The sequence below is a fragment of the Patagioenas fasciata genome, chromosome 4 (assembly GCF_037038585.1).
Source record: "Patagioenas fasciata isolate bPatFas1 chromosome 4, bPatFas1.hap1, whole genome shotgun sequence".
In the NCBI taxonomy this organism is placed as follows: domain Eukaryota; kingdom Metazoa; phylum Chordata; class Aves; order Columbiformes; family Columbidae; genus Patagioenas; species Patagioenas fasciata.
The window spans coordinates 8,200,366-8,225,000 of NC_092523.1; the positions used below are offsets into that span (position 1 = coordinate 8,200,366).

At 46.7% G+C, this 24,635-nt stretch overlaps 1 protein-coding gene across 1 annotated transcript; it reads right to left on the bottom strand.

Annotated features, from left to right (window-relative positions):
* NKX1-1 (NK1 homeobox 1) lies at nucleotides 1–5,122 on the bottom strand. Its single transcript, XM_065837962.2, has 2 exons — nucleotides 4,759–5,122; nucleotides 1–893 (listed from the first exon to the last, which is right to left on the bottom strand). Exons 1-2 carry the CDS (start codon nucleotides 5,108–5,110, stop codon nucleotides 91–93), a joined length of 1,155 nt encoding a protein of 384 aa, XP_065694034.1. The 5' UTR covers nucleotides 5,111–5,122; the 3' UTR covers nucleotides 1–90.
* Between the last annotated feature and the right edge of the window lie 19,513 nt (nucleotides 5,123–24,635).

The window sequence follows — 24,635 nt, forward strand, 5'->3', positions numbered from 1 at the left end:
AGCGCCCAGCCACGCGGCCCTTCAGGGGCGGCGGGGAGCAGAGGGAAGGGGCCTGGGGAGGATGATGAGGAGGAGGAACGAGCGTCGGGCTTATAGGTGCGGGGTGTAGAAAGCCGGAGCGCCGTAAGTCTGCGAGCCCAGGACGAAGGGCGAGAGGACGGCGGGGCTGGGCAGGAAGGGCAGCTGGGCGGCGCAGACCAGCCCGCCCGCGGGGTGTCCGGCGTAGCTGCCGGGGCCGTGCATGGAGAGCGGGTTCCCCATGGGGGGCGAGTGGCTGAGGGGGCTGAGCCCCCCCGGCAGCGCCCCGCCGCCCAGCCCGCCTCCCGCCCCACCGCCCCCGCCGCCCCCGCCAGTGGGAGCGCTGGTGTCGGCCCCCGGGTTCTGCTTCTTCCACTTGGTGCGGCGGTTCTGGAACCAGATCTTCACCTGCGTCTCGGTGAGGCTGAGGGACAGCGCCAGGTTGAGGCGCTCGCAGACCGACAGGTACCGGGTGGACTTGAACTTGTTCTCCAGCGCCACCAGCTGCTCGTAGGTGAAAGCTGTCCGAGCCCGCCGGGGCTTGCCCGACTTGGAGTCCGAGCCCGTCCGCTTCCTCTTGGGCTTGGCCTGCTGGCTCTGCTGCCCGGCGCCCGGAGCCGCCGGCGGCTGCTGCTGGGGAGGCGGCGGGGGCGGTGGCGGGGGCGGCGGGGGTGGGACACCGCCCGCCTCGCCCGGCTCGGCGTGGAGGTGGCCGGCGTCGGGCTCGCCGGGCGCCGCCGAGCTGGTGGTGCTGCCGCTGCTGCTCTCCTCGCTGCACAGCTCCTCGTCGTCCGGCAGCTCGCTGTCGGGGCTGCGGCTCGGCCGGCTGCTGTAGTCGAGGTCGCACTCCTCGGGCTTGTAGAGCTCGCCGTCCTCTGCGGAAAACCGACAGCCGCCGTTAGGCCTCGCCGCCGCCGGACCCAGCTCCCCCGCCCGGTCCCCAACCCGGCCCCCTCCGGTGCGGCCTCCCAAGGTGAGGCCAGCGAAGGGAAACTGGCCCCGTGGGGCTCTGCCCCGCCGTGGGGCGGATCCACCCGCCTGGCATCCCCGCTGCCGCTGGGACGGGGGTGCTCGGGGAGCGGGGCCGCCCTGCCCGGCTCTCCCAGGGCCCTCCGTGGGGACGCGGCTGGGCCGAGCCTCCCGAGTGCTCCTCCGGCTGCCCTGCGCCGGGGGACAGTGAGAGGACAAAGTTGTTCAGAAGCGGTCGGGACGGGGCTCGGAGCCGCCTTCGAAGCCGCCGCGGGGGCTGGAGCGCTCGGCCGGGAAAGGGCTGTCCGGCCCGGGGAGGCTTTGCCAGCGCTGCCCTTTCCGAGCTGCCCATCTTCGAGAAGTGGCCAGGGCAGGGGATACCTCCCCCCCACTCCCCACAAAACACTCAGAGGCCGGAAAGGCCTCTAGGAAGGCAAAAGGGGGTCCCCGTGTCCCCCGCAGGGCCGAGGGGACAAACCCCCACGCTGCCCTCCGGGTGCGGCCCAGCCGTGTTTAGGAAGGAACTGCAAAGATGTCCCATCTCTATTAGCAGTTGTAGTGACGGAAATCTCCGCATCGATGGGAGATCTGCTGGGTTTTGCTCTGGCATTTTTAACCCTTTCTCGGCCTGGTTTGACCTCTTGTCACTTCCTGAGATGGAAGTATTAAAGTGGAGTAAATACTTGTATTGATTAGCGGAGCAGATACAAACTTAATTAAACTCATTTTGTGTAATGTACAAACTAGTTAACGGTCATTTAATTTATTTGGGTTTATATTACGCTCCAATTACCGGGTCTCCATCGGAGAACAGGGTAATTATCCGATATTTAAGGCTATTGGACTTCTGCTGACGGTTCTGTCGTTATGAACCCTGAAAGCAAACGGCATTTTCCAGAAGGCCGGTTCCTCCTGACCCCGGCCGAGGGCTCGGACCCCTCGTGGGGAACCGGGAGGGCAAATCCTCTCCACTGTCTCCCGCCGCCGGGACAGGGATTGAGAGAAGCACCGCGGGCACGTTTAGGGGCAGAGGCCCAGAAACAGCATCGTTTTTAGCCGGTGTTTTCCTACACTCCCCAATTTCCCTCCACTCGCACCTGCACCGGGGGTGCAGCCCCGGGAACCCCCTGATCAAGGGATTCTTTAGCTTGGTTAACCGCTATACGCAAATAGAAAGCGAGTCGCTCATCTATCAAACATATCCCGTGCGTACTTTCGTTGGTTTTAATCCTCAATTAACTGAACACGCTATTGCATCTCAAACTTGGTCCGTGTACTAACGTTGGACACCCTAAAGCCCGTAAATAAGATTAGGGGTGTTTTTTAAAGCATGTGGATTTTGCAACGAGCTGATTTCGGCTAACGTCAGATGCGGCTGCCTCACTAGGAGAAAAAGAGGCAGAAAAGTTTATTGTAATCCTTTTCACACGGAAATTATCCCTTTATATCTCAGGGTTCACTACAAGTCCTTTCCAGCTCCCTGTTCCAAACGGAGAGCAGCAAACCCGCGGGATCGCCGCGGTACACAGCTGAGCACGGCTGGTTTTTTCCCCGAGCCAACACTCGGGGTGCAGAGGAGCATCCTGCAACCTGTAGAACCTGTTACAAATCGCAGCGGGTAATTTCTGCAACAAGAATTTATTAAAAAGTGCGGGTAGCTACAGCTGCGGGGCAGATCTGGGGACTGAGTGCAACGCCAGCACCCGTCGCTTTCACCCATGCCGACCAGCGAAGGTGCAGTGCGTATGTTAGAGCTTGTTTTTTTCCAGTAAACTCTAGGAAATCCCAGTGGCAGCTCAACTAAAATTTTCATTAAACAGAAAAAATGCAGCTCGAATGCATTTGGCAATGGACACTGACACCGGGCTGGCGGTTTTGTTTCCGGAAGGTGTTAAATATTAATTTAACACGGAGTTTTAAGTGTTATTTTTAACATTACATGAATTTCGCGAGTGGTGTGTGACAAGCACTATTTTCTCCCTTTTTTATCAGAAAGCCTTTGCATTTTGCGGTTATTGGTACTTTGCTGTCCAGAGCTGCTTTTTGGAACAATTCTTCTAAATTAAACGACTGCTTGGGCTAATGTTAATTACAAGAGGGAAATAGAGGAATTAAATTTCGTTATTTTCGAGCAGTCCCATATCAGTTCGTGACTGTCACTGCTTTACATTAAATTAAGGCGGTAGGACCGAAGAACTAAACGTGAGAAGTGTCCGGGAAACTTGTCAGCAGGCGAAGCCCGCGCCGCTCCGCGATGCTTCCCAATACATTTATTTTTAGAGAAGTGCTAGTGCTGCATTTCTCTCCTTGTCTGGAGATAAAAGTGTGAGATTAGCGGTAGGCTGACCTCGTCAGTCTTTCCGCTCGCCCAGATCTATTTAATATGACAAAAGTCAGATGAGTTTAGACGAATAATTACTGCCCGCTACATGCAGCTTTAAAAAATATCTTTCGAATTCTATTAACGCCTCGTTCCCGGTTTTGCTTTAGAGATTAAAAAATGCGTCTGTTGTTGCAAAAGGCTCGGGCTGGAGCAGATTCCAGACTCCTTTCGCTGACTAATTTTAATTGAAAGAGTCATGCTATGGAGGAACTAGAAAGCTCTGAGTCCTCCTCTCCCTCCCCAGCTGTAGAGAAATTCTTATTCTCTACCATAGAAGTTTATCCCTCGCCACTCGCAGCCCCTTCTCTCCCCCTCAGGACACGGAACAGCTATAGATATTTTTCACAACTACTTTCTTTTCCAGGGAACCCTCCTCTATCGCCAGAGTCGCGATGTTTAGAGGTGAGAAAGTTGGGATATTCGGACCCAGAAAGAAAAAGCAATCTACAGCTTGGGTCGAACGCAATTCCCGATCAATAGCGAGCCCTAATAAGTGTAATAGGTTTTAATCGAGTAATTATCCGAATTTTGACCCTATAATTTAGATGTTAGGGAAGAGTTTGCAAGGTGCTTGAAAGAGATATGCACAATTCGATAATAGGATATCGATCCAGGCAGTCCTACATGCCACTCTGGGGCGATTTCCCCCATTATCCAGCCTCTTTACGCTGCTAAGCACATTTTACCTTAAATGTAATCGAAGGAATTTAATTGTTTTTCCAGAGATAACCAGCATTTTGTCACAATTAGTCTGATTTGTCCTAAAAAAAGCCAAGGGGAGAGAGAAAATTGAATCTGTCGCCCAGAGCAACGGGCGGGAGGCTGAGGCGGGAGGGAAAGAGATGGGGAGAGCGGGTCTGGAGACTGGGGAGAAGATACATAAAAGTCATAAATGCCACCACCGAGGCGAGAATCCGTGCGGGCACATACAGGTTTCACATCCCGAAACTCCGGCGCTCTGAAGCTCAGCTCTAGGAGCCGCTTGCGAGTTTGCTTGAGGCGGAGCTCACAGCCAGGGGTGGCTGTTCCCGGGGAGGGGGAACAGGATGGCGGGATCCCGGCACCCCCGGGCCCGATCCTGCCGCTGCGTGGGTGCCCGGTTAAAGAGCCCGGGGTGCTCCCCACTGGGCTCGCCGGAGCAGCCACCAGCCCCGACCTGTCCCTCTTCTCTGCTGTTCCCCGACACACTTTTCCACCTCTTGACACCCAGCAGCAGCAACGCGGGGAGCGTTTGCACTCCTCCGACAGCCGGCTGCCCCCAGCGCCCCGGCTCCCGAGGCTGCCAGCGAGGGAAGGATGGTCTTTAAAAGCATGCAAGCCTCCTTTCTCGGGGATTTGGGTGCAGACCCCCCCTTCTCTGGGGTGCTCCGAGCCCCAAACCTACTTACTGATCAGGTCTGCGGACTTCTTGCACGTGTCGAAATCTTCGGCCAGAGCCTTTTGCTCGGGCAGCTCCGTCCCTGAGTCCTCGGGCTTGTCCTCCGTCCCCAGCGTGAACTCGGTCCCCACCGATTTGTACAAGAGCCCGCACTGCCGCCTTTTGCTGTTGAATTTGTTAGGGTCCAGGATGTCGAGCACGGAGAAGGAGGTGGTTCTGTGCACCATGGGCAGCGCGGCCACTGGTCCCTCTTGTCCGGGGGTGTTGCTCTGGTTGTCCCCTGGCCTGTCCCTGTTTCCAGGGCAGGAGAAGAGCGGCAGGTCGCCGCCGGCCGAGAGCCGCTGCTCCCCGTGGCTCTCCATCCCTTCCCCGCCGACGCCAGCGGCGGCTGGGGGGGCTGTCACCGCCGGGATGGAGATGTCACCGGCCTTGTCTCTGCTCACATTCATGACTCTTTGCAGAGCCCCTCTCGGTTGCAACTTCCCCCCCCCTCCCTCTTTTTGCTCTCCCCCCACTCCCCCTCCTCCGGCGAAGTTGAGCTGGAAACTCCTCCCCGGCCCCCGCTCCGACTCAGGACAAGCCACTGCCTTCAGCTCCCCGGGGCTGCGCTGGGTCCGGCCGCCGGGAGCCTCCGGGTGTCACAGGGTGATGCTGGGCTCAGAGCCTCCACTCAGCTGCTCCTTCTTCCTTCTCATCATCCTCATCAGGCTGCCCAGGCTCTCCTGACCCCCCCCTCCCTCTCTCGCACACATACACGCAGAGGCGAGGCTGGCTCGTATTTATGCATTCATATTTAGCACTGGATTGTAATTGGCTACAAATTAATCCCTTGCCCGTAATAGTCTGTAATCTTCATCACTGGAGGAGAGACACGGTGAAAGTGTGTGCCGGGGGGAGGGGGGCAGAGAGGGAGAGAGCGAATGAAGAATGGTGCTGGCTGTGATATACTTGGCTGTCAGCTCTGTTTCAGCACACCTCCACTCATCTGGAAAGCATCTAAATAGCCTTATTTGGAGAAGTGGGAGGAGATGACGCTTTCTTTTAAATAATTGCGGGATCAATATAAAGAAGATATTATACACAGAAAATGGGAACTTAAGGTCTTCCATCCCTAACAGTGGAGTTAGACGATCAAAAGGGGATCATGTGTGTGTGTGGGCTCAGAGGTGTCAGCCCCCAGCACCTGTTTCCCGTCCCTGCTGGTTTTATTAAATTAGAACAAAAGGAGAAAATTATGGACGGAGGTTCAGTGGTTGGAGCGGGGCTTGTGTTTGCGGAATCACACGCTGCCACACGCACACACCCTCCTCTCTCTCCCTTAGCTAATTAATTAAAATTAAATATCAAATGTAAGTACCAGGCAAGTGTTGGAAGAAAATTAATACGTTTAAACGGCACAAGACAAAACACGACGATCAGTAAATTCTGAGTAACTGTGAGAAAAGGTCTATTCCCTTCTATGCAGGAATAAAGCAATAAGCAGACCTAACCTCCACTTAAAAAAATACTCTCTTATTAAAAGTGGTTTTAATTATGGGAAATTAAAGGATAAGAATAAAAGTTATCTGTGAATTATAAACCCCCAGTTTCTTTCCCTACCTATTCTCCTTCCCTTTCGTGTATAGCTCTGTGTGCTCTGATCATATCAATTTCATTCTTGTTTTGGACGCTCCAGTCGCTACTCAGTTTGAATTAGCTGCCAGGAAAAAAAAAAGGGGGGGGGGGCAGGAAAGTAGAGAAAGCATAAAAGGAAAATTAGATTTTTTTTTTGTCTTTGAGGCTGGTGACACATACAAGGACAGGTCCTTTGCAATTACCGCGGGCAATGATCCTTTAGAAAGCAGAAATTAAAAGTTGGGAGAAATAATGGGTAAAACAATCAGCTTGTAATTTTGGTAGGGCTTGGACATGATTAGTCCATCAGCGGGCTGGGCCCAGGGGAGTCCCGCTGAGCGGGAGCCCACAACAGCCCCCGCTCATATATTATACACCAGCCTTTAGATTTTAATCAGACACCACAACAGTGTCCTTTCCCTTTTATGACTTTATTATGCTTTATCTTTAAATTATAAATCACCTCCTGGGTTGAAATGGTATGTATAATCTCTGATCACTGGTAGGTAATTACCTCTCCCCCTTTTCCTGACCTTACTGACGGGGTTGCCACGAACACAGAGCGAGAGCGAAGTTTTAATCTGCATGTGCACCCACTTGCACAAACACCCGTCTGTTTGTTTGTTTGGTTTTTAGCAGCTCCTCTTTCCCTCCACCTCCGGTCGTGCCTCCGATCTCTTCTTTTCTTTCGGCTAATTTCCCCCTCGCCCTCAGTTCTGCGATATTATTTATGAAAAGTAGATGGTAGTTCAGATGACAGTGATTTGGCTTTATCAGTTTTGCTGTGGTAGTCACATGCACTTGTACATTTTTCGGAGAGAACGCGGTTTTTGGGGGGATCGCGGCGGAAGGGATTATTTTTATTCCCCAGTGAGTACATCTTAGGAAAAATAAAATCTTAATTGTAGTTAAATCTCTGTGCCCGGTTGCCCGAGCAGGAACAGTCCCCAAGGGTGCAGGGTCCAGAGCGGCTAAATTAGCACCTATTCCCGGGCTCGCCCTGGGTGTTTGGAGGGGTAGGAGCCGCATCCCCAGGGATCACAGAGGCGCCTCTATTTCATCCCGACGTGCTCGCAGGCACCACCGGCCCCAGGAGCACCGATAGACACAACCCCCCTGCCCGGGGGCAGAGCTGGGGGGCAGCGGGGATGCTGGGAAGACACAACCGAGCCCCATCCCAACGGAACCCCCAGCCCACCCGGCGCTTTTGTTTGTTGGCGGTTTAAAGCGAGTGTTATAAAGATGTTCTATTGCTCCTAATCACAATTGATTGTCAATTAGAGCCTCATTTGTGCAATCTCCATCCATCTGCCATCTCTGGTTATCTGTTCACCAGAAAGTTAGCGCTGATTATGGGGCCCTAGATGAGTTGTGACATGTAATATCTCTCCCGTGATCGGGCCGGGTGACCGGTCCCGTTTTGCTCTGCAGGCAGACAGTCCTTTCCATTTTCCTTGCAGGAGGGACAAGCAACAGCCTTTCCCGGGCGAGCGAGCCGGGGCGATGCTGTTTTTCGGGACCAGATGGAAAAGGGTGACTGGGGGGTGAGGGCAGGGGACCCCCTAGAAGGGTGGCATTGAAGCCACGCAGAGCCAGGTCCCCACATTTTAGGCCCGCCCCCCTTGCCCGCTGTGGAAAGCTTCCACGGAAAGGTTTCTTTCTCCAAAATAAATAGAGAAACACACGGAACACCGTCGTGTTTTCACAAGCCTCCCCGCCGCAGCGATAGTTATCTCTGTCGTTAGGCTGAATTATACCTGCGGGGAGGCGATATTTCCAAAGCCCGAAGGAGCCGCTGGCCCCTCCGCCAGCCCGGCGGTCCCCGTGTGTTCCCGGGGAGGGGGGGAGGCCTCTGCCCCTCGGGATGTCGCGTTTAAAGACGGGACCCGATGCCCCGGTTTCACAAGGGCAGGACGCTGGGGATCCTGCCATGGGCTCTGCCCCAAATCCCGCCGGTGCCCGCTCACCCTTCGAGGGAGACCGAGCACCCCACGGGGAGCGGGGCTGCCCCCGCTGCTCTCCGGCCCCCGGCAGCCCCCGAAGCCGCCGGTGGTCCCGGGGGTACTGGGGTCAGACGGGGCGTCCCGCTCCCTTCCACAGCCAGCAGCGGTTTTCCCTTCTCGATCTTAATTAGTTAATACCGAATTTCACATTAGATTTCAGCAAACTCCGAATCGACCAACGATTTTTTTTTCTTTTATTTTTTTCCTTTTTTTCTTTTTTTTTCCTCAACTATTCATCCCCCTCCCAGTCCCTGGAGGGTGTGGAGCTCCGGATAATTAAGGGCATTTATCGCCGCGGTAAAACAATTTAGCAGCCTTGGCTGCGCCGGGAAGGTCACTCCGGTGGCTGCACCAGGCGCGGAGCCTCCGCGTCCCTCCGCGCTCGACGCCGCCAGCAGCCGCGGCACAGCGGAGTCCCGGCAACGCGGGGCTGGGGGGTCCCGTGAGTTTCTCGTCTTCCCCATCTTGTTTCCGAACAAAATCGGGCTCCAAACCTCATCCTTCTCTGAGTGGGTTCAATTATTATTATTATTATTATTATTATTATTATTATTATTATTATTATTATTATTATTATTATTATTATTATTATTATAATATTTTGTGCCCCCGCGATTGTCTCTCCGTGCAGAGCTGAGGACCCGGGACAGGCGATCACCTCGGGATGCCCGACTCTCCCCGGGGAGGTGGGGACCCCCCTCCTCAACCTCCTCCCAAAATCAGGGCATTAATTAACTCTATCCACGAAGGCAAATGATTTAGGAAAAAAAAATCCCGAAGCAGATCTCGCCCTCTATCAATGCAGTGTCAGGTCCTCATAGTAGAAGATTTAAAAGCCCTGGGGATTCCAGGTTAGGGTAGTAATGAGCTTAATTGAGGTTAATGCTTCCTGCACAGCTCCTTGATTATTAAATTAATATTATCACACACATGAATCATAATTAGAAGTTTAAATAATGCTCTAGGAGAATCCTCGGAGGATCTATTAAACAGTTCCCTTCCCTCTCGTCGGCTCCTTCCCAGCTCCCCGGCAGCCCGGGGGGCGGCTGGGGATGGATGCTGCTGGTGGGGGGGACAGGACGGAGAGAGAGGTGCCCCCAGGTGTCATCTAGGGTGGAGGGGGACATAGAGAGGGGCTCTCACGGTCCCTCGTCGCCCTTCAAGCCTCGACGGATCCCCGTTAAACAGCCGCTTATTCCCCCCCTTCGCCTTCTAATTCGGGCGCTTATCTCCCAGCACCCGGGAGTTTATATAAAATACTAATAAAGTGCCTTGTTGTCGCTTATCGCGGCTGGGATCGCCTCTGCAGGGCCTTTTTCACACACCTCGCGAAAGCCGATCCGTTTTGCTGGAAACGCTCCGCCGAGAGCATCCCCTGGCAGCCCGGAAAGGAGCCGGGGGGAGCAGGGACGCCCCCCACTCCCACCCCCCTTCCCCGGTACCAACTCCCAGCTCCCCGGCCCACGCCACGGCCGAGACACGCGTGGGAATCAGCTGCGGGGTGGTGGGTCCGGCTTGGCTGGGGGACCAGAGCATCCCCCCTTTCTGCCCCCCATTTCCCGAACACCGTCCCATTTGCAGGGCATTGGGGGCACGAATGTCCTTCACGGACAAGTAGCTTATTTATTTTGTGCTGGTTTTATTAATACTCTTATTATTTCTAACGAAAAGTTGAAAGAGGTGGGGGGAAGCGCTGGTGGAGGGGGCACACACAGCCCCTCTGCATCGAGGGGGCCACACGTGTAAAGGAAAAAAATAAAATGAAAGAGAAATCAGCTGGCCGGTACTTGGGCAGCTCTTGCTTGCTTTCTCTTTCTATTTATTTTCCTTTCTGTTGCTGAAACATATTGAAGGGGGAGAAAAAGGAAACATTAAGATCAACTGTGAGCCTTGCCGACGGTTTAACGATTTCAAATGAGCTCTGACTCTGGTGAAAATCTGACAATTACCCATCAGGATGGCAGATGATGGTTAAAATTACCAGAAATCAATATTCTCACCGGGTGTCCCAGCCTGATAAGAGAGACCAAGACAATGTTGACTATTAAAGTCGACAGCTTGAGATATTACACTATTAGTTATGCTATTTTTAATAATCTATAATATTTGGGCTATAATTAATTAATTATACGGGTCAGATAATATCTGGGGCTGGAATGAGGTCTGAAGGGTCTATTAAGGTTGGTAATGAGAAAGGAGAAATCTAATCTAAGGACGAGGAGCCGTGAAGGAACAAATATACAACAGACTTCAGATAGAGCGGGAGGGAAGGAGAAGGGCTGTTGCAGACTCAGTGCACACACCTCTGCTCCTTCATCTCCCAGGCACAGGGGCTGCTCGTGATAGCATCTCCTCCTGCTTCTTCATGCAGGTGCCCATCGCCTGTGGCACAGGCCTGGCTTTCACTGGGACGCTGTGGTCTCTGGGAAGCTAGTGAAGGAAAAATAAAAGGGATCTGTATTAAGGAATTAATGGTTAAAAAAAAAAAAAGGAAAAAAAATCCCAAATAAACTGCAATAAGTCATCCTTATCTGTCCCCTCCCAGCCCCAGCAGCAAATTTGTCTTATTACTGGGATGCTGCGACTTTTCAGGCAGTCATGAAGTTCAGCCCTCCCTCCAAATATTGCTAAAAGCCCCTCCTTGCAGGTACAGACAGTGTCTGGCATGGGTGGTGACATCTAAACAGCCTTTGCAGTGCCCTGGGTTCAATCACAGAATCGTAGAATGTCCTGAATTGGAAGGGACTCACAAGGATCATCGCGTCAACTCCTGGGTTGTGCAGTTGTTTAAGATATATGCCTATATCAATGCACTAACGGCACACGCGAGTGTAAATATGAGTGTCTATGAATACATTATATACGGATATTTCTTTCCGTAAGTACATACGTTTATATAAGGAATGTACACAAAATACACAAATACCCATATGAAAGAATAAAAACTGGCTGCATTGTAATGCACACGTGTAAATACATCTATTTATCTGTCTTAAAGTGTTAATGTGTGTTGCAGGTATCAGCCACATAAAATGGCTTTATTCTCTTCTCTGCAAATGAACTTCAAGTCAGACCCTGTGAATCGTAAACTCTCTTCTTGCTCAGCGTTACTAACCAATATTCTAGGTGTGACACTCAGGGCTTTACCTATTTTACATCGATTATAAGAATCGCTCCTACTGCTACAATAATCCTTTTTCTAGGGGTGTATGATTTATCATTAGTTCTACCCTTATTAGTTACAGGAGGGTGTGTTGAACAACATCCTTTTGTACAGAATGATGAAAACCACATTTTCTAGTTATGCTTAGATTATTCAGGGTATTAATCCTTTATTTTCCCAAGTAACATCTTAATTCCACCATTTTCAATGGACCTTTCTTGGCTGCACTTTCCTCAGCACTCTACTTAGAACATAGTCTATGTCCAGATCTGCAAACCATAGAAGTATTTAAAAAATGCTTGCAAAGGCAGAGTTCCTGCTGGGAAACTGTGGTAGTTCAGTAGGATTCCGTCCTTCCCTAATTTTGCTGTTAATTGAAACCCAAAGCAGAGTCGGCAGAAGGTGCCAGCAGTAGGGTGATGTTACTCTACCTGACGTCTCGTTTGTATCCAAAATTGATATTTCTCTCTTCTTCCCAAGCCAGTGCCTAATCAAAGCCAGTAGTAAGGTGATGATGAGGTGCTGATTGATGACAAACCTGAGAAGTTGCTAGATGGACATGGGAGGCACTGCTCACAGCAGGTTCTCAGGCAAGAACAAAGCCCATGAGCAAATGAAGGTCCTTCTCCCACCCACCACAGAGGAAAGGAGAATAAGAGATGATTCTGGTTCTTTCGTTGGTTTGATATGTGTTTGCTCTTGATATTTAGACAAGACATTAAGGATACTGCCAGGACTTAGCAGTTGTGATGGATTAGTGAAATTGTCCCCAACTTGTGTTGACAGTTGTGTGATTTTCAAATGCTGACAGAACTGTGGAAGCACCGGTGTGCACAGGATGGTTAGAATGAGCTGAGACTCCCAGGTTTTTCAGCTCAGGAGTAAAGTAAGAAGCCAAAACACCAGCCCTATCAGCTTAATTGTTCTGTAGAGTAAACCTGGTGAATTCAATGAAACTGCCAGAGCCTTAATTTGCCCATATTGACAGGCTGCTCCTGGCTGCTCCTGGCTGCTCTGTTGCAGATATTCCACACTACAGAAAATGGTGCCAAGCTGTTCCCATAGCTGTGTCCCAGTTTTTTGACCCTGACCAACTTCTGCTACATCCCAGACCTCTGCCCTCCACTGCCTAACTTCACCGAAGTCCCTGAAACACTAGTTGTCATTAACTTGGCTTGGAATGGACAGAGGAGGAACAAAGGTTCTGCATATAGTTACAAATCAGTCCCATCTAAGATAACCTCAAATGGGTAAGCGATCCTCTATAATGATTGTTTTTGTTTAAACATTCAGAAACGAAGGTAATAGTGAGACACACTGGGAATAAAAATATCATCTTAGAGAGCTAAGTCAAAGGGGCAGCTCTACACCTGGTGCGAATTCCGTCAGCTGATTAACACCAGGAGGGGATCTAATACAAAATTGCTTTACTGCAAGACCTTGTTGATATTTGAAATCCAACATTATCAGTGTTAAGAAACTTCCTGTATATTCAAGTGTGTGCATTGGATGCACTGCCCGACATGCTTTTCTAACCAGGCCAGAGTGTTTTAAGGCATGTCTGGCATGCAGTTACTCCTCCCCTTGATACTACAGTCCCAGCTGAGAGGTGGTAATTCACTATTCAGTTCCAGACCGGGGAGGAGGGAAGGTAATTTTTTAGGCTGCCTGAATGCAGATTGAAAGCATGTCCTCCTATTTATAGCCAAACCAAGTGGGTATATCAGAGCATTTTGCAATCATTTTCTGTGCACTTAAAATAGATGCAAAAAACTGCATCAGGTAAGAAGCAAGAGAAATGTTTCTTAGTTTAGGCATTTGAAAGCCAAATTCAGGTTAAAACTCACGTTTTAGCTACATATTCAACATGGAAGTTTGGATCAGAACTCTCAGCCAGGCACCTTGGATTCTGAATTAGATTGATATATAATTTCAGAATTATTGAAATTTAAAACTGGAATATTCATCAAGCAGATAAATTGGTTGCTGCAACTCATCCAGGCAACATGGGCTGATGTGTATTTGCAGGGAAATCTATGGGGCACCTGGTACATGATAACTGCAGAGCCAGTTCTGCAGGACGAAAGGTTTGTGAATTCCATCAACCCGGAATCTTCGATGTGAAAGGAAACGTCAAGTGTGGTAAGTCAGTGGCTGATAATACTGTGATGTTTGGAAGTGCACCCTTTTTGATATCAGTGGGACATCAGCTTGTGAAGATTAGGGGGAACTAGGGAAAAGATTTGCAGATAAGACATGAAAGTAACTGAGCTTAAAGTCCAAAGCAGCAAAGAATCCTGTCCTATCACTACATATAAAAAAAGATAAGTTAAAATGATAATACTTATAGTCCTTTGTAGCTAATTATTAATACACAGAATGTTAAAAACAAGTGTTAGCCAGTATAGTAATTACTTTTACAGAAAAAACAAACAAAACTACACCCTCATCTATCTATAACTTCAGTGTACTGGACATTGCTTTGAAAATAGTATCATTCTGTAAATGATATGATTCTCTACCAAGCAGAGCCATGTGTCAGATCTGGAACCCTTGCTCAAACTTAACATCTGCTCACGGAAAGCAGTTTTTACTCCTGTGTTCTCATCACTGGATGATGGGAATTTAAGAATAGCTGTGTGTATAGTGTTGTTTTGATAAGATTTAATAAATTGAAGGAGAAAAATTGGTATATAAGTTTGTCTGTAACAATGGTTCTTTCTCATAAATGCTGTGATTCCTGTTTTCAGTCTATTGAAACAATGGCAGATACAGGCAATGAGAATCATCTGTGCCTGTGGTAGAACTGGGGATGGGGACAAAACTCCCAGCTGCAGATTCTTACCTGTATTTCTGATGATGGACTTTGCTTGAGAAATAGATCAAAATACTTATGACACATAGATGAGGAGGGAAGAGATTCCTCAGATTACCAGTTTCATCTTTTAACTCTACTGTCCAGAAGTTAGTTGCCTACTAAGTTAGTTGCCTGGGCTGGCATCTTAGTTATTGCATAGAAGGAAATGTTTCTGTGGGGCATTTCATTCCACCTGTCTCGGACACCTTGGGTTCTAAGGCACACAGAAAAACCATGCAGGTGAAAACAAGCGACTGTTCCTCTGCCTTTTCAGGCAGAGAAACCAGTCTGGGTTCCTGGTTACAGCTTTGCTGTTTAAACATAGAAATGCAAATAAGTGTTTCCCAAGCGTTCCAGGGAAAGGCTGAAGCCTTGCTGGAATTGGTGGTTCTTTTTCTTTTTTCCTTAAACCTGCTTTTATTTCCAAATGTTGGGTTCGTATTGGATACGTGTACCTCTTAGTTCATCCATTGAGTCCTGTGCCCTTACTGTAAGCCTCATTCAGGGGAATGCTGGTGTTAGTGGACACTGGCTCAGTCCCAAAGACTGTTTCAGTCACTTCTTCATTTCATTTTTAAGAGAATCAATTGCTTTAAAGCTGAGGACACATGTATCTTTATTAGACTGACCCAGTTATCAGTATAGGTTCACTTTGTACCCCCTTGGGTTGCCAAACACAATCCGTCTGACTGATGTCGGGTCCATTTCTTTGCATGATCATTCTTCCAGCAGTCAATACTGAGGTTTTTTAAGGTATCGACCAGACAGCTATTGGATGAGGCAGGGCCACGTGACCTGCTGACCTAAAATACTGTAGCAAAAGTGGTGAAGATATGAAATCAATAACTTCATTGAAACACATATCTGAGACGACACTTTCTGCAGGAGGATTAAATGAAGAGGCTTGTTGTGGAAATGGGTCAAATTCTATGTCAGGTTAATGGGAATTCACACGCGAGTGAGAGAGGCAGAGGAGTGACACTGGGTCCAGTGTCAGGGTGGGTTGGGCTTAACAAGGCTGTGTGGTTTAACTGAGGAACACCCACGGAGGTCTAAGGAATCAGGAGGCACCTGCTGGAATGACTCTGTAAATATCAGAGATTTGACTCCTTTAATGTTCTACTTCTCCTCCTCTCCTTTAATAGCTCTATCAGCTGTACCAAGGCTGCCCCTGGATATTCACAGGGTTCTGGGAGCTCAGAGGAACGTTGGCCACTCTGGGATGACGTTCAAGATAAAACGTTGATGATGTGTTTTGACTGCTGACCTCAGGGGGGGTTGTGGGCGCTGGGTGACCCTCGAGTGCTGGGTGGGAATTGCATGTGAACAAATACACTTTTTGTGCACGTTTACTGGTCTTTCATTTGAAACTGTTTGCGTGGCTTCACAAGGATGGAGAAAGGATGGTAATCTCCTATTATAGTGATTTTGTTAATGTCTCAGATTTCATGGATATTTAAAACTAACTAGCATAGCCTCGTCATCATTACCACGTGTCAGTGATTATAGTGTTTCCACAGTCTTGCTTTTCATCCTTAGTTGCTTTCTCCTTAATGTTTGAGTAAAACTCCAACCTTTAGGTGAATTCAAGCATTCCTCAAAGCAGAAAATGTCATCAGCACCAGTTAATACATAAAATCTTAACATCATTTACTGTGAAACCACAGGAAAAATAATTTAATGAAGCAAGTTGTTATTTTTTCTCAAAAAAATAACATTTTTGTTTGATTGTGAAACAAAGAGGAAAGAAAGAGTGAAGAAAAGCTCAATAAACAGCCATTTTATTACTGTTGCTAGAAATAAACTAAGGGTAAGGGAGACTGGGCCACTGTTTTATTGTAGCTGTGAATTCACTTCTTTCATTTAAGTGTCTGTCACATTAGTAGAAAAATACAGACCACTCCAAAGTGTGCACACTGGCAATGACTATGCCCATTTTTCATTTTAAATAATTTTCAGCTATTCTTTCCTTTCTGGAGTGGGAGGTGGCAGACTGGTATAGGTATAGGTAGGTGTGCAGCATCTTTCTATGGGCTCCAGGTCAGAATTTGGCACAAGGATCTTGCTGTGACTTTGCTCAGTTCACTCTGTAATACATTCTCAGTTTAACTGCAAGAGTTAAAATGAAAAGAATTGACTTGAATATACGTGCTTTATTTAGTACCGCCACATTATGTTAAAATTAATAACAAATGAAATTATTTCCAAATTACTTCTCACTATTGAATGAGTTTCGTCAACTGAAATGAATAAACCATGAAGTCACTTTGCATCGATGTTTTTGTACGTCAAACAGTTCTCTCTATACTACAATGCTGAAATGATGGCTCATAAGTCATTCCTAGAAGATAATGTAGAAGTTTAACTGGATTAATTAAAGACTGAAGCACTTTCAAAATAGTCTTGTAAAATATATATATACTTTGTAATAAATACCATGTTTACACTGTAAGCAATAATAAGCTTTTAGATAATACATGTATGGGGAGGTGAACTTGAAAAAGAGCTTCAAGAATTAGGATAGAAATGAACTCAATAATGAAATTCAAACAGGACTTAGATTTCTGCAAAGTACAGTGCATGTTTCCTGCTCACATAAAACATCTCTGTAACACTCGCCATTAAATTAGCCTGTAATGTCCCTCTGCATTTTAAATAATACCAGATGAGACCACGCTTCTTTCTCTCTGTGAAATCAACTGGGCTGCTTACAGAGCAAAACACTATTGACTGTGAAGAAAAGCAGCAGAATATGAGAAAAATGGACCTCAAAGTTATATTAAAATGGCAATCAAGAGCATCAGTAATATTATGGTAGGTATTACCACTATAATGAGGTATCAGGGAGGGAGCATGCACCTGTGGCATTTAAATCTCTATGTACACACCTGCCTTCATGAGATATATTTTACTTCAGCTTCTTCAGAGGTTGAATACGAGCTGGTGTATTTTTTTAATATGTTCTGTATCTTTCCATATTCTGCAACTCTGTGTGGAAATATTTCTGTACTTCCATCTCAAGTTCAGTAATAACAAAGATAATAATGGCCAACTCTGGGTTTCTCAGTTGGTTCTACCTATTATACTTCTTTGGATTTTTGGATTATATTGCTTTGGATTTCTGGAAAAAAACTATGTTCTGGTGCTACAAATACAGGTTTTCTAAAAGGTAGTCACAAACTCTCAGCCAGTTTATTGCTCTTAAGAAATCAATTCACTTTATTAATTCAAAGTCATAAAAACAAGATAGAGTTATTAGGCCACCTTCTTTTTAGTCTCCTGCATGTCACTTTCTATTAAAATGGTCCCTGAACAAATGACAGATTTTAGGGCATAATTAAAGCCTGTCTTGGAGGACGGCATCTGAGTTCTGCCTTGAAGCAGCAGTTCCTTCCAAGGGTTACCAATCCTTCATTGGAAGAGGAGGAGGGAAAGCCGACCTTATTTCTAACCTGAATTTTTTAGCCTCAGTTGCAGCCAGTGGCTCAGGTTTTGTTTTTCTTCGTTAGTCTAAATGGGTCTTTGGTATCTGATGGTTTTCCTTCAACTTCACTTACTAGCCACATCTTATTACTTTTCTGAAGGACAGTCGGGTAGTTGTATCTTTGCCACTTTTCTCCTTCCAAAGCCAGTGAATGTAGATGGGTCTTGTGCCATTTCTTGAGGATAAACAAACCAAAGTGTTTTAGTTTGAGTGGGGAGAGGATGCTATAGATGAGAGCCTTTCCCAGAAAACCACCTGTTGGTATCCCCTTCTCATTTACTTGTGCTTCTGGCTCTATCTGAAGCAATACAGCATGAGGAAAATGTATATACTGTCATTGGGCATTTTGCATTCAGGGACTCCCAAATGCACAAGCTATTTGCATTCCAAGTGATCCGTTCTTGTATCCACATGGGAGAAATAATTAATAGCTCTACTTTCATGACATATTTTATATAATGTTATTGTTTCTGTATACTCTCTGGCTATTTTCTAGAGGAAGTTGACAATAGAATCCCTCATGCTTTAGTATTGTTATAATAACAGAGATCTGGCGTGGCATAGATCTCTCTGATTTTCACACACACACTCTCTCTCTTTCTTCTTCAAAGTCTTCCTGTGACAATAAGATGTTCTGCATGTATGTTTGTAAGTTTTTAGTGTCTTTGAACCTTGATGTGTATCACCATTCACACCTTGCCCCCTCTGCAGCTGCTGACAGACTTTGGTTCAGAAGTTTGGGCTCAGGCTGCTGGTAAGAAATCCTCACGGGGACTGAACTTTGTAGAAAGGCTATCTGAATTAAATTATTTATAATGAGCATACATGGCAATTGAAGTCTTGTAGTGCTAACCACTAGCTGGGTGTGTGAAATGAGTACATTATATTCAAATAAGGGGAAGAAGTCATAATATTTGTGTGGCATGCACCGTTTGCCAGTTCACGGTATTTACATTCTATACCTCTTTCGCTTAAATGTTTATACTTTAACAGATATTTTCTCAAGATTGAGAGGCCACCTGATATAATAGCAGATAATCTGTACTGAACCTGAGCATCAACTTATTACCGGGCTTGCTTGAATTACTATATGCTATTGCAGTATTTTAGGAACCTGTAATATCCACCATTACTTTCTCTTGTGAGAGTCCTTAGACTGACTTGCTGTTGCCATTTTTCCCTCTTTGGCAAATAAATACTGTAGTGTATCCAATACAATCAGCAGAGTGTAACCAGAGTGTATGAGTTTTTAGCACAGATAATTAAAGCCCGATGTTCTCCACTGTAACAATTACAAGTACTTGAGAAAACAATGACAAAGTCATCCTGCGAATGCGGCCATCAGTCAGGGAATTTGCCTCCTTAATAAAACGATAACCCACTTGTTTAGAAACCAACGTACAAAGGAAGCAACAACAAAATTGTTTCCTCGGACATATGTTCCCTTAACCGCATAAATGTGGAGCCATAGCACATATAGTATGTTTAGCTAATTAAGACCAATTTCTCCTATCTGTCCCAGGTACCTTGAGTTGTGACTAAATCTTTATGTCGGAATAGAAAAGGCTGCTCGAATTGTGTGGACATAGGTGGGGGAGCCTCTATTTTGCTTTGGGAGCAGTGTGATGGTACCAGGGCTCGGCAGGCAGCCCTGACCTGGAGCACATCGCTGTGTGTCCCAGCAGCACCCACAGCAGGTGTGATTGCACTCTTGGGTATATGTGACTCAGATGTGACTCAGTTGTCCAGCATCACCTATTACCACTTAGCTGCACACAAATGGATGCCCAGGCATGGCCTTGCGTTGGTAAGGGAGAATTCTGAGCTTATTTAGTGCCATAGCTTGGGCCTGAGATCTGTCTTTCTGTAATCTGAATAGGCTGTGGCCAGTGAGTCATGCTTGGGTGATGCATGAGAGGGATCTGTTTCTCATCACAGGGACTTGTGTCCTGGACTTGTCCTTTTCAATCACAGCATTGCCAGCCGGGCAGGGAGGCGATTGTCCCGCTCTGCTCTGGTACATCCTCACCTGGACTACTGTGTGCAGGTCTGGGCAACACAGGATAAAAAAAGATATAAAGCTACTGGAGAGTGTCCAGAAGAGACTATGAAGTTGGTGAAGGGTTTGGAGGGGAAGCCGTATGAGGAGTGGCTAAAGTCACTTAGTTTGTTGAGCCTGGAGAAGAGGAGACTTAGAGGAGACTTCATCATGGTCCACAGCTTCCTCACGAGGGGAGGAGAAGGGGTAGGTGCCGCTGGTGACCCACAACAGAACCTGAGGGAATGGCAGGAAGATGTGCCAGGGGAGGTTTAGGTTGGACATTAGGAAAAGGTTCTTCATCCAGAGGATGCTGGAGCACTAGAACAGGCTCCCCAGGGAGGTGGCCATGGCCCCAAGCCTGACAGTGTTCAAGAAGAGGCTGGACAGCACCCTCAGACACACGGTGTGAACTGTGGGGTTGTCACATGCAGGGACAGGAGCTGGACTGGATGATCCTTGTGAGTCTCTTCCAACTCAGGAAATTCTATGATTCTATGATTTTCTTGGCTTAGTGTGGACACTTTAGCTGCACCTCCCCTGCCTTTGAAGCTGACTTGCTGGGCTGTCCATATTGCCTGTGTCTGTGCTGGAAGGATGCTTCACAGAGGGGAAGGAAGGATGCTCAGACCCTACTCTGCCTTCCAGCGTGTGCCCTCGTGAAATCTAAATTTCATCACCCCTTAGAGTGACGTCCCAGGCACAGAGTCCTCAAGGTTCGGTGGCTCCATCTATTACACTGCTGCCCCACATGCAGCCCGCTTGCACCCAGTACATGGTGGGCTTCTTCAAAACTTCTGCTGATGTCCAAGGCAATGGGCTTATCAACCGAAAACCACCTAGACCAGTGCATTCTCCACTTCAAATGCAATACCATGTAACTGGAAATGCCATGAAGAAACGCCACGCGATAGGTAGGATTCCCAATGTGTGTTAATCAGTTAAAATAAACAGTTGCCACCTTCACTTCCCACCTTCAGCCTTGATCTCACACAAAAATAGAGAATTTTCTCATCGACTTCCTTGCAGCAGATCAGGCTGTTTGCTGTTAGAAAAGCTTGTGTGCAAACTTAAACTTTCTACTATTTGAGTAAAGCCTAAAAAGCAGAAAAAGTGATTGTGAAAAGGAAGTCTGGTTTCTTTTATGTAACCATTTTAGAATTAATTGATGTTTGTACTTTATTTTTATGAATGTAATTATAAACTGATGCCTCAGAGACTGAAAGCTGCTTTTATGTTACGTACAACTAACTACAAAGGTAATTTTGCAGGCTTCTATGTTTAATCATTTGCATTTATACTCATTACTACATAAATATGGCAGAACTGAAGTGCAGAACTGTATTTCTAATGCAACGGTATTTTTTTCACTTATTAATTAAGTCTATTAAAAGTACAGTGTCTGCTCTTGTTCTCATTCACAGAATAAAGGCATCAAATCAGGCAATTTAGCATGTTGGGTAGGATTTTTTTATTTTGACGCAGTTTTAGGTCATGCTCTTTTGTAGATATATCTTCTTGAACTCCTCAAGGTCAAATTCAGAGACTTCCTTGGGGCTGGACACAGGGAAGTTGAAGAGGGGCACAGAAAACCATGGACTTGACCTGCTGGCCAAGCTGCTTTTGATGGAGCCCAGGATATGGTTGAATTTCTGGGTTACGAGTGCGCATTGACAGGTCATGTTGACCTTCCCATCAACCAACACCCACAAGTCCTTCTCCTCAGGGCTTTCTGAGGTCAGGCTAGGTTGCTCAGGGCTTTATCCAGTCTTGCACTGAAAACCTCCAAGGATGGAGTCTGCACAGCCTTCTTGGGTAGCTGCTTGACTGTTCTTTGTTTCCAACCTGTCTTGTCTTAGCTTGTGCTTGTTTTCTCCCTTCCTCTCACCATGAAAATCCAGGAGTCATCAGGTTCCATCATTTTTATGACCTCCTCATAGGTACTAGAAAGCCTATAGTTCAAACTAATCCCAAGGGACAGCTGTGGGGGTCTCATCTAGGCTTCCTTTCCCATGAAAGGTTGGACTTGGACAAGATGATCCTTCAAGGTCCCTTCCAACCTGGGCTGCTCTATGATTCTATGACTGATGCCAGTGACTGGCTGTACCTACTCTGGGGCATTTTGATATAGGATCCCTCACACTATGTTTGTGCGACTGCAGAAACCTAACACAGTCTTTAACATGTTTTCTCTTCTAAGCTCTTTCAAGCTAGCAGGTGTCTCTCTACTATAATTTACTCATCCCTTCCCCAGTTGAGAGTGATTTCTTTCTGAAAGTCGTGTCAAAAGGTCAGAAACAGCTTCTGTGGAAGTGGAAAGCTGCTTCCAAGTGGGACTATGAAACTCCAGAAGGGATATTTCTGGTTTCCATACATATACTTCTCCACTAAGAACTCTTTTAGGTATTTTGGGGCTTGTCTGAGTGCTCCAAACACACACAACTCTTGAAGACTCTGACATGATCTTCCCCAGCTCAGACTGGAGTGAGAACTTGGGCATTAAAGTCTCAGCTCAGCAAAGCCTTTAAGATGCTCCAAATTGCTTTGCAGGCTCAGGATAGGCCGAAGCATCCGCTTTAGGACAAAACCTGTGTTTAAATGCTTTACCAGTATGTGCTCTAAGCCCATGGACCGTGAGTGTGCAGGCTGTGCCATAACATGTTGGTTGTGTTTTGGCTTTTTTTCCCATGTTATAAGTAAAAAGAAAAAAGTTACTGCTTTTTCAAGTTATACCATTGTTGTTAGAATTAGACCACACTATAGGAGGTTTGATTTTATGAAAGTGTCAACTCTCTATGCAGATAAGAGCATCGATCTGTTAATGACTTTTTCTCTGACAAATATAAAAACCATTTCCTGCTATCCTGGAAATTGGTGATCTTCTTTAGCCTGAGATTCAGTTACTCTGACTTCTCTGTTGTAACTCTACCTGTGTTTCCAAAAAATATGTGTTCCCATGTCACGGAAGAAATCTATAGCAACAGAGACAGAACCAGCTTTCCACAATTCACAGCTAAAAAAGTAAAAAAAAAAAAAACGAAGAAAAAAAGGTACTGCTATTATTGTGACAGAACAGATGTTACATAGAAAGGATTGCTTACAAATACATTGTAAGTTAATCACATCTTTTCTGAAGTATATTGAAAAATTCTCATTAATGTCTGAAATGAAATACTTATGACTGCAGGAAATTAAATTACTTACAACATTTTTTTTGCTGCCTCTCACTCTCAGCACACACTCTTTTTTGTACACACATATACACACACATAACTATTGTTAATTAAGACAGTCTCCATTATGGGGCTAATTAACAATTAGCATAAACATAATTAGCTAACGTTGACATTTAACTCATTACATTGTTTAAATAATTTTCAGAAATTGCCCTTAGTGGCATTCTGTCATACTGAAATAATGGCATCACTTTGTCATGTAAATTAAATGACATTTGTGTTGTTTCCTTTCTAACTCATGCATGGAAGATGTTGGGGTTTTTTTTGAATTACATTCAGTTTGGAATCCAAGCTGATTCCTCACCCTTGAGCTACAACATTTGCTCCTTGGATATCCTTCATAAGTAGCCTGAACTTTTGAGGATCTGCATCCTTTTACCTCCAGAAGCTCACTGGATGTCTCTGTGCAGATTCCTTGTTCCCTGAGTACTCCCCACAGGCTTAATAGTGGTTGATGATTGTTTGGTGATGGGTTTGATGGTGGCATAGGGGGAAGCATAACCCTGCAGCTTTCTGTGACAGGAGTCAGGACTTACTTTCTGCTCTTATTTGTGCTCATAACTCAGAAAGCCAACCATACCCTGGGCTGCATGAAAAGCAACTTGACCAGTAGGTCAAGGGAGGTGATTCTCCCACTCTACTCTGCACTGGTGGGACCCCATCTGCAGTACTGTGTCCAGCTCTGGGGCTCGCAAGATAAGAAGGACATGGACCTGTTGAATCAGATCCAGAGGAGGCCCATGAAGATGATCAGAGGGCTGGGGCACCTCTTCTATGAAGACAGGCTGAGAGAATTTGGATTATTCAGCCTGGAAAAGGCTTCAGGGAGACCTTATTGCGGCCTTTCCATACTTAAAAGGGGCCTATAAGAAAGATGACAGACTTTTTAGCAGGGTCTGTTGTGATAGGACAAAGGCAGATGGTTTTAAACTAAAGGAGGGGAGATTCAGACCAAATGTAAAGAAGAAATTTTTGACACTGAGGGTGGTGAAACACTGGTCCAGGTTGCCCAGAGAGGTGGTGGATTTCCCATCCCTGGAGACATCCCAGGCCAGGTTGAATGGGGCTCTGAGCAACCTGATCTGGGTGAAGATGTCGCTGCTTATGGCAGGGGGGTTGGACTGGATGAGCTTTGAAGGTCCCTTCCAACCCAAACCATTTAATGGGTCTATGATTCGATGATCTGTGGGCAAATCACTCCATGTAGCCTGCAGCTCAACTCCCTGCCTGTGGGACAGCATCTGGTCCCCCAGCCAGAAGAATGGCACATTGGTACAAGCCCTTAATGGCACTCAGATATTGCAGCAAAGAGGGTTATACCTATATAATATTATTATATTATATCCACTCTCCAGAGGAGTAAAAAAAACTGTTCTAGATGCAATCCAGTGTACATAATTTTTAAGTGTAGTTTTTCCAATAAAATATCCTCTTCTGTGGGTCACAAGATTTTCAGTGACTGGGACAGTATTTGCATGGACTATGACTAATA

Excerpts from the sequence above, each read along its gene's own strand:
- NKX1-1 (XM_065837962.2), bottom strand. The coding sequence starts at position 5,110 with ATGGAGAGCCACGGGGAGCAGCGGCTCTCGGCCGGCGGCGACCTGCCG. Across the intron at positions 894-4,758 it reads GAAGTCCGCAGACCTGATCA|AGGACGGCGAGCTCTACAAG; the intron begins GTAAGTAGGTTT and ends GGTTTTCCGCAG.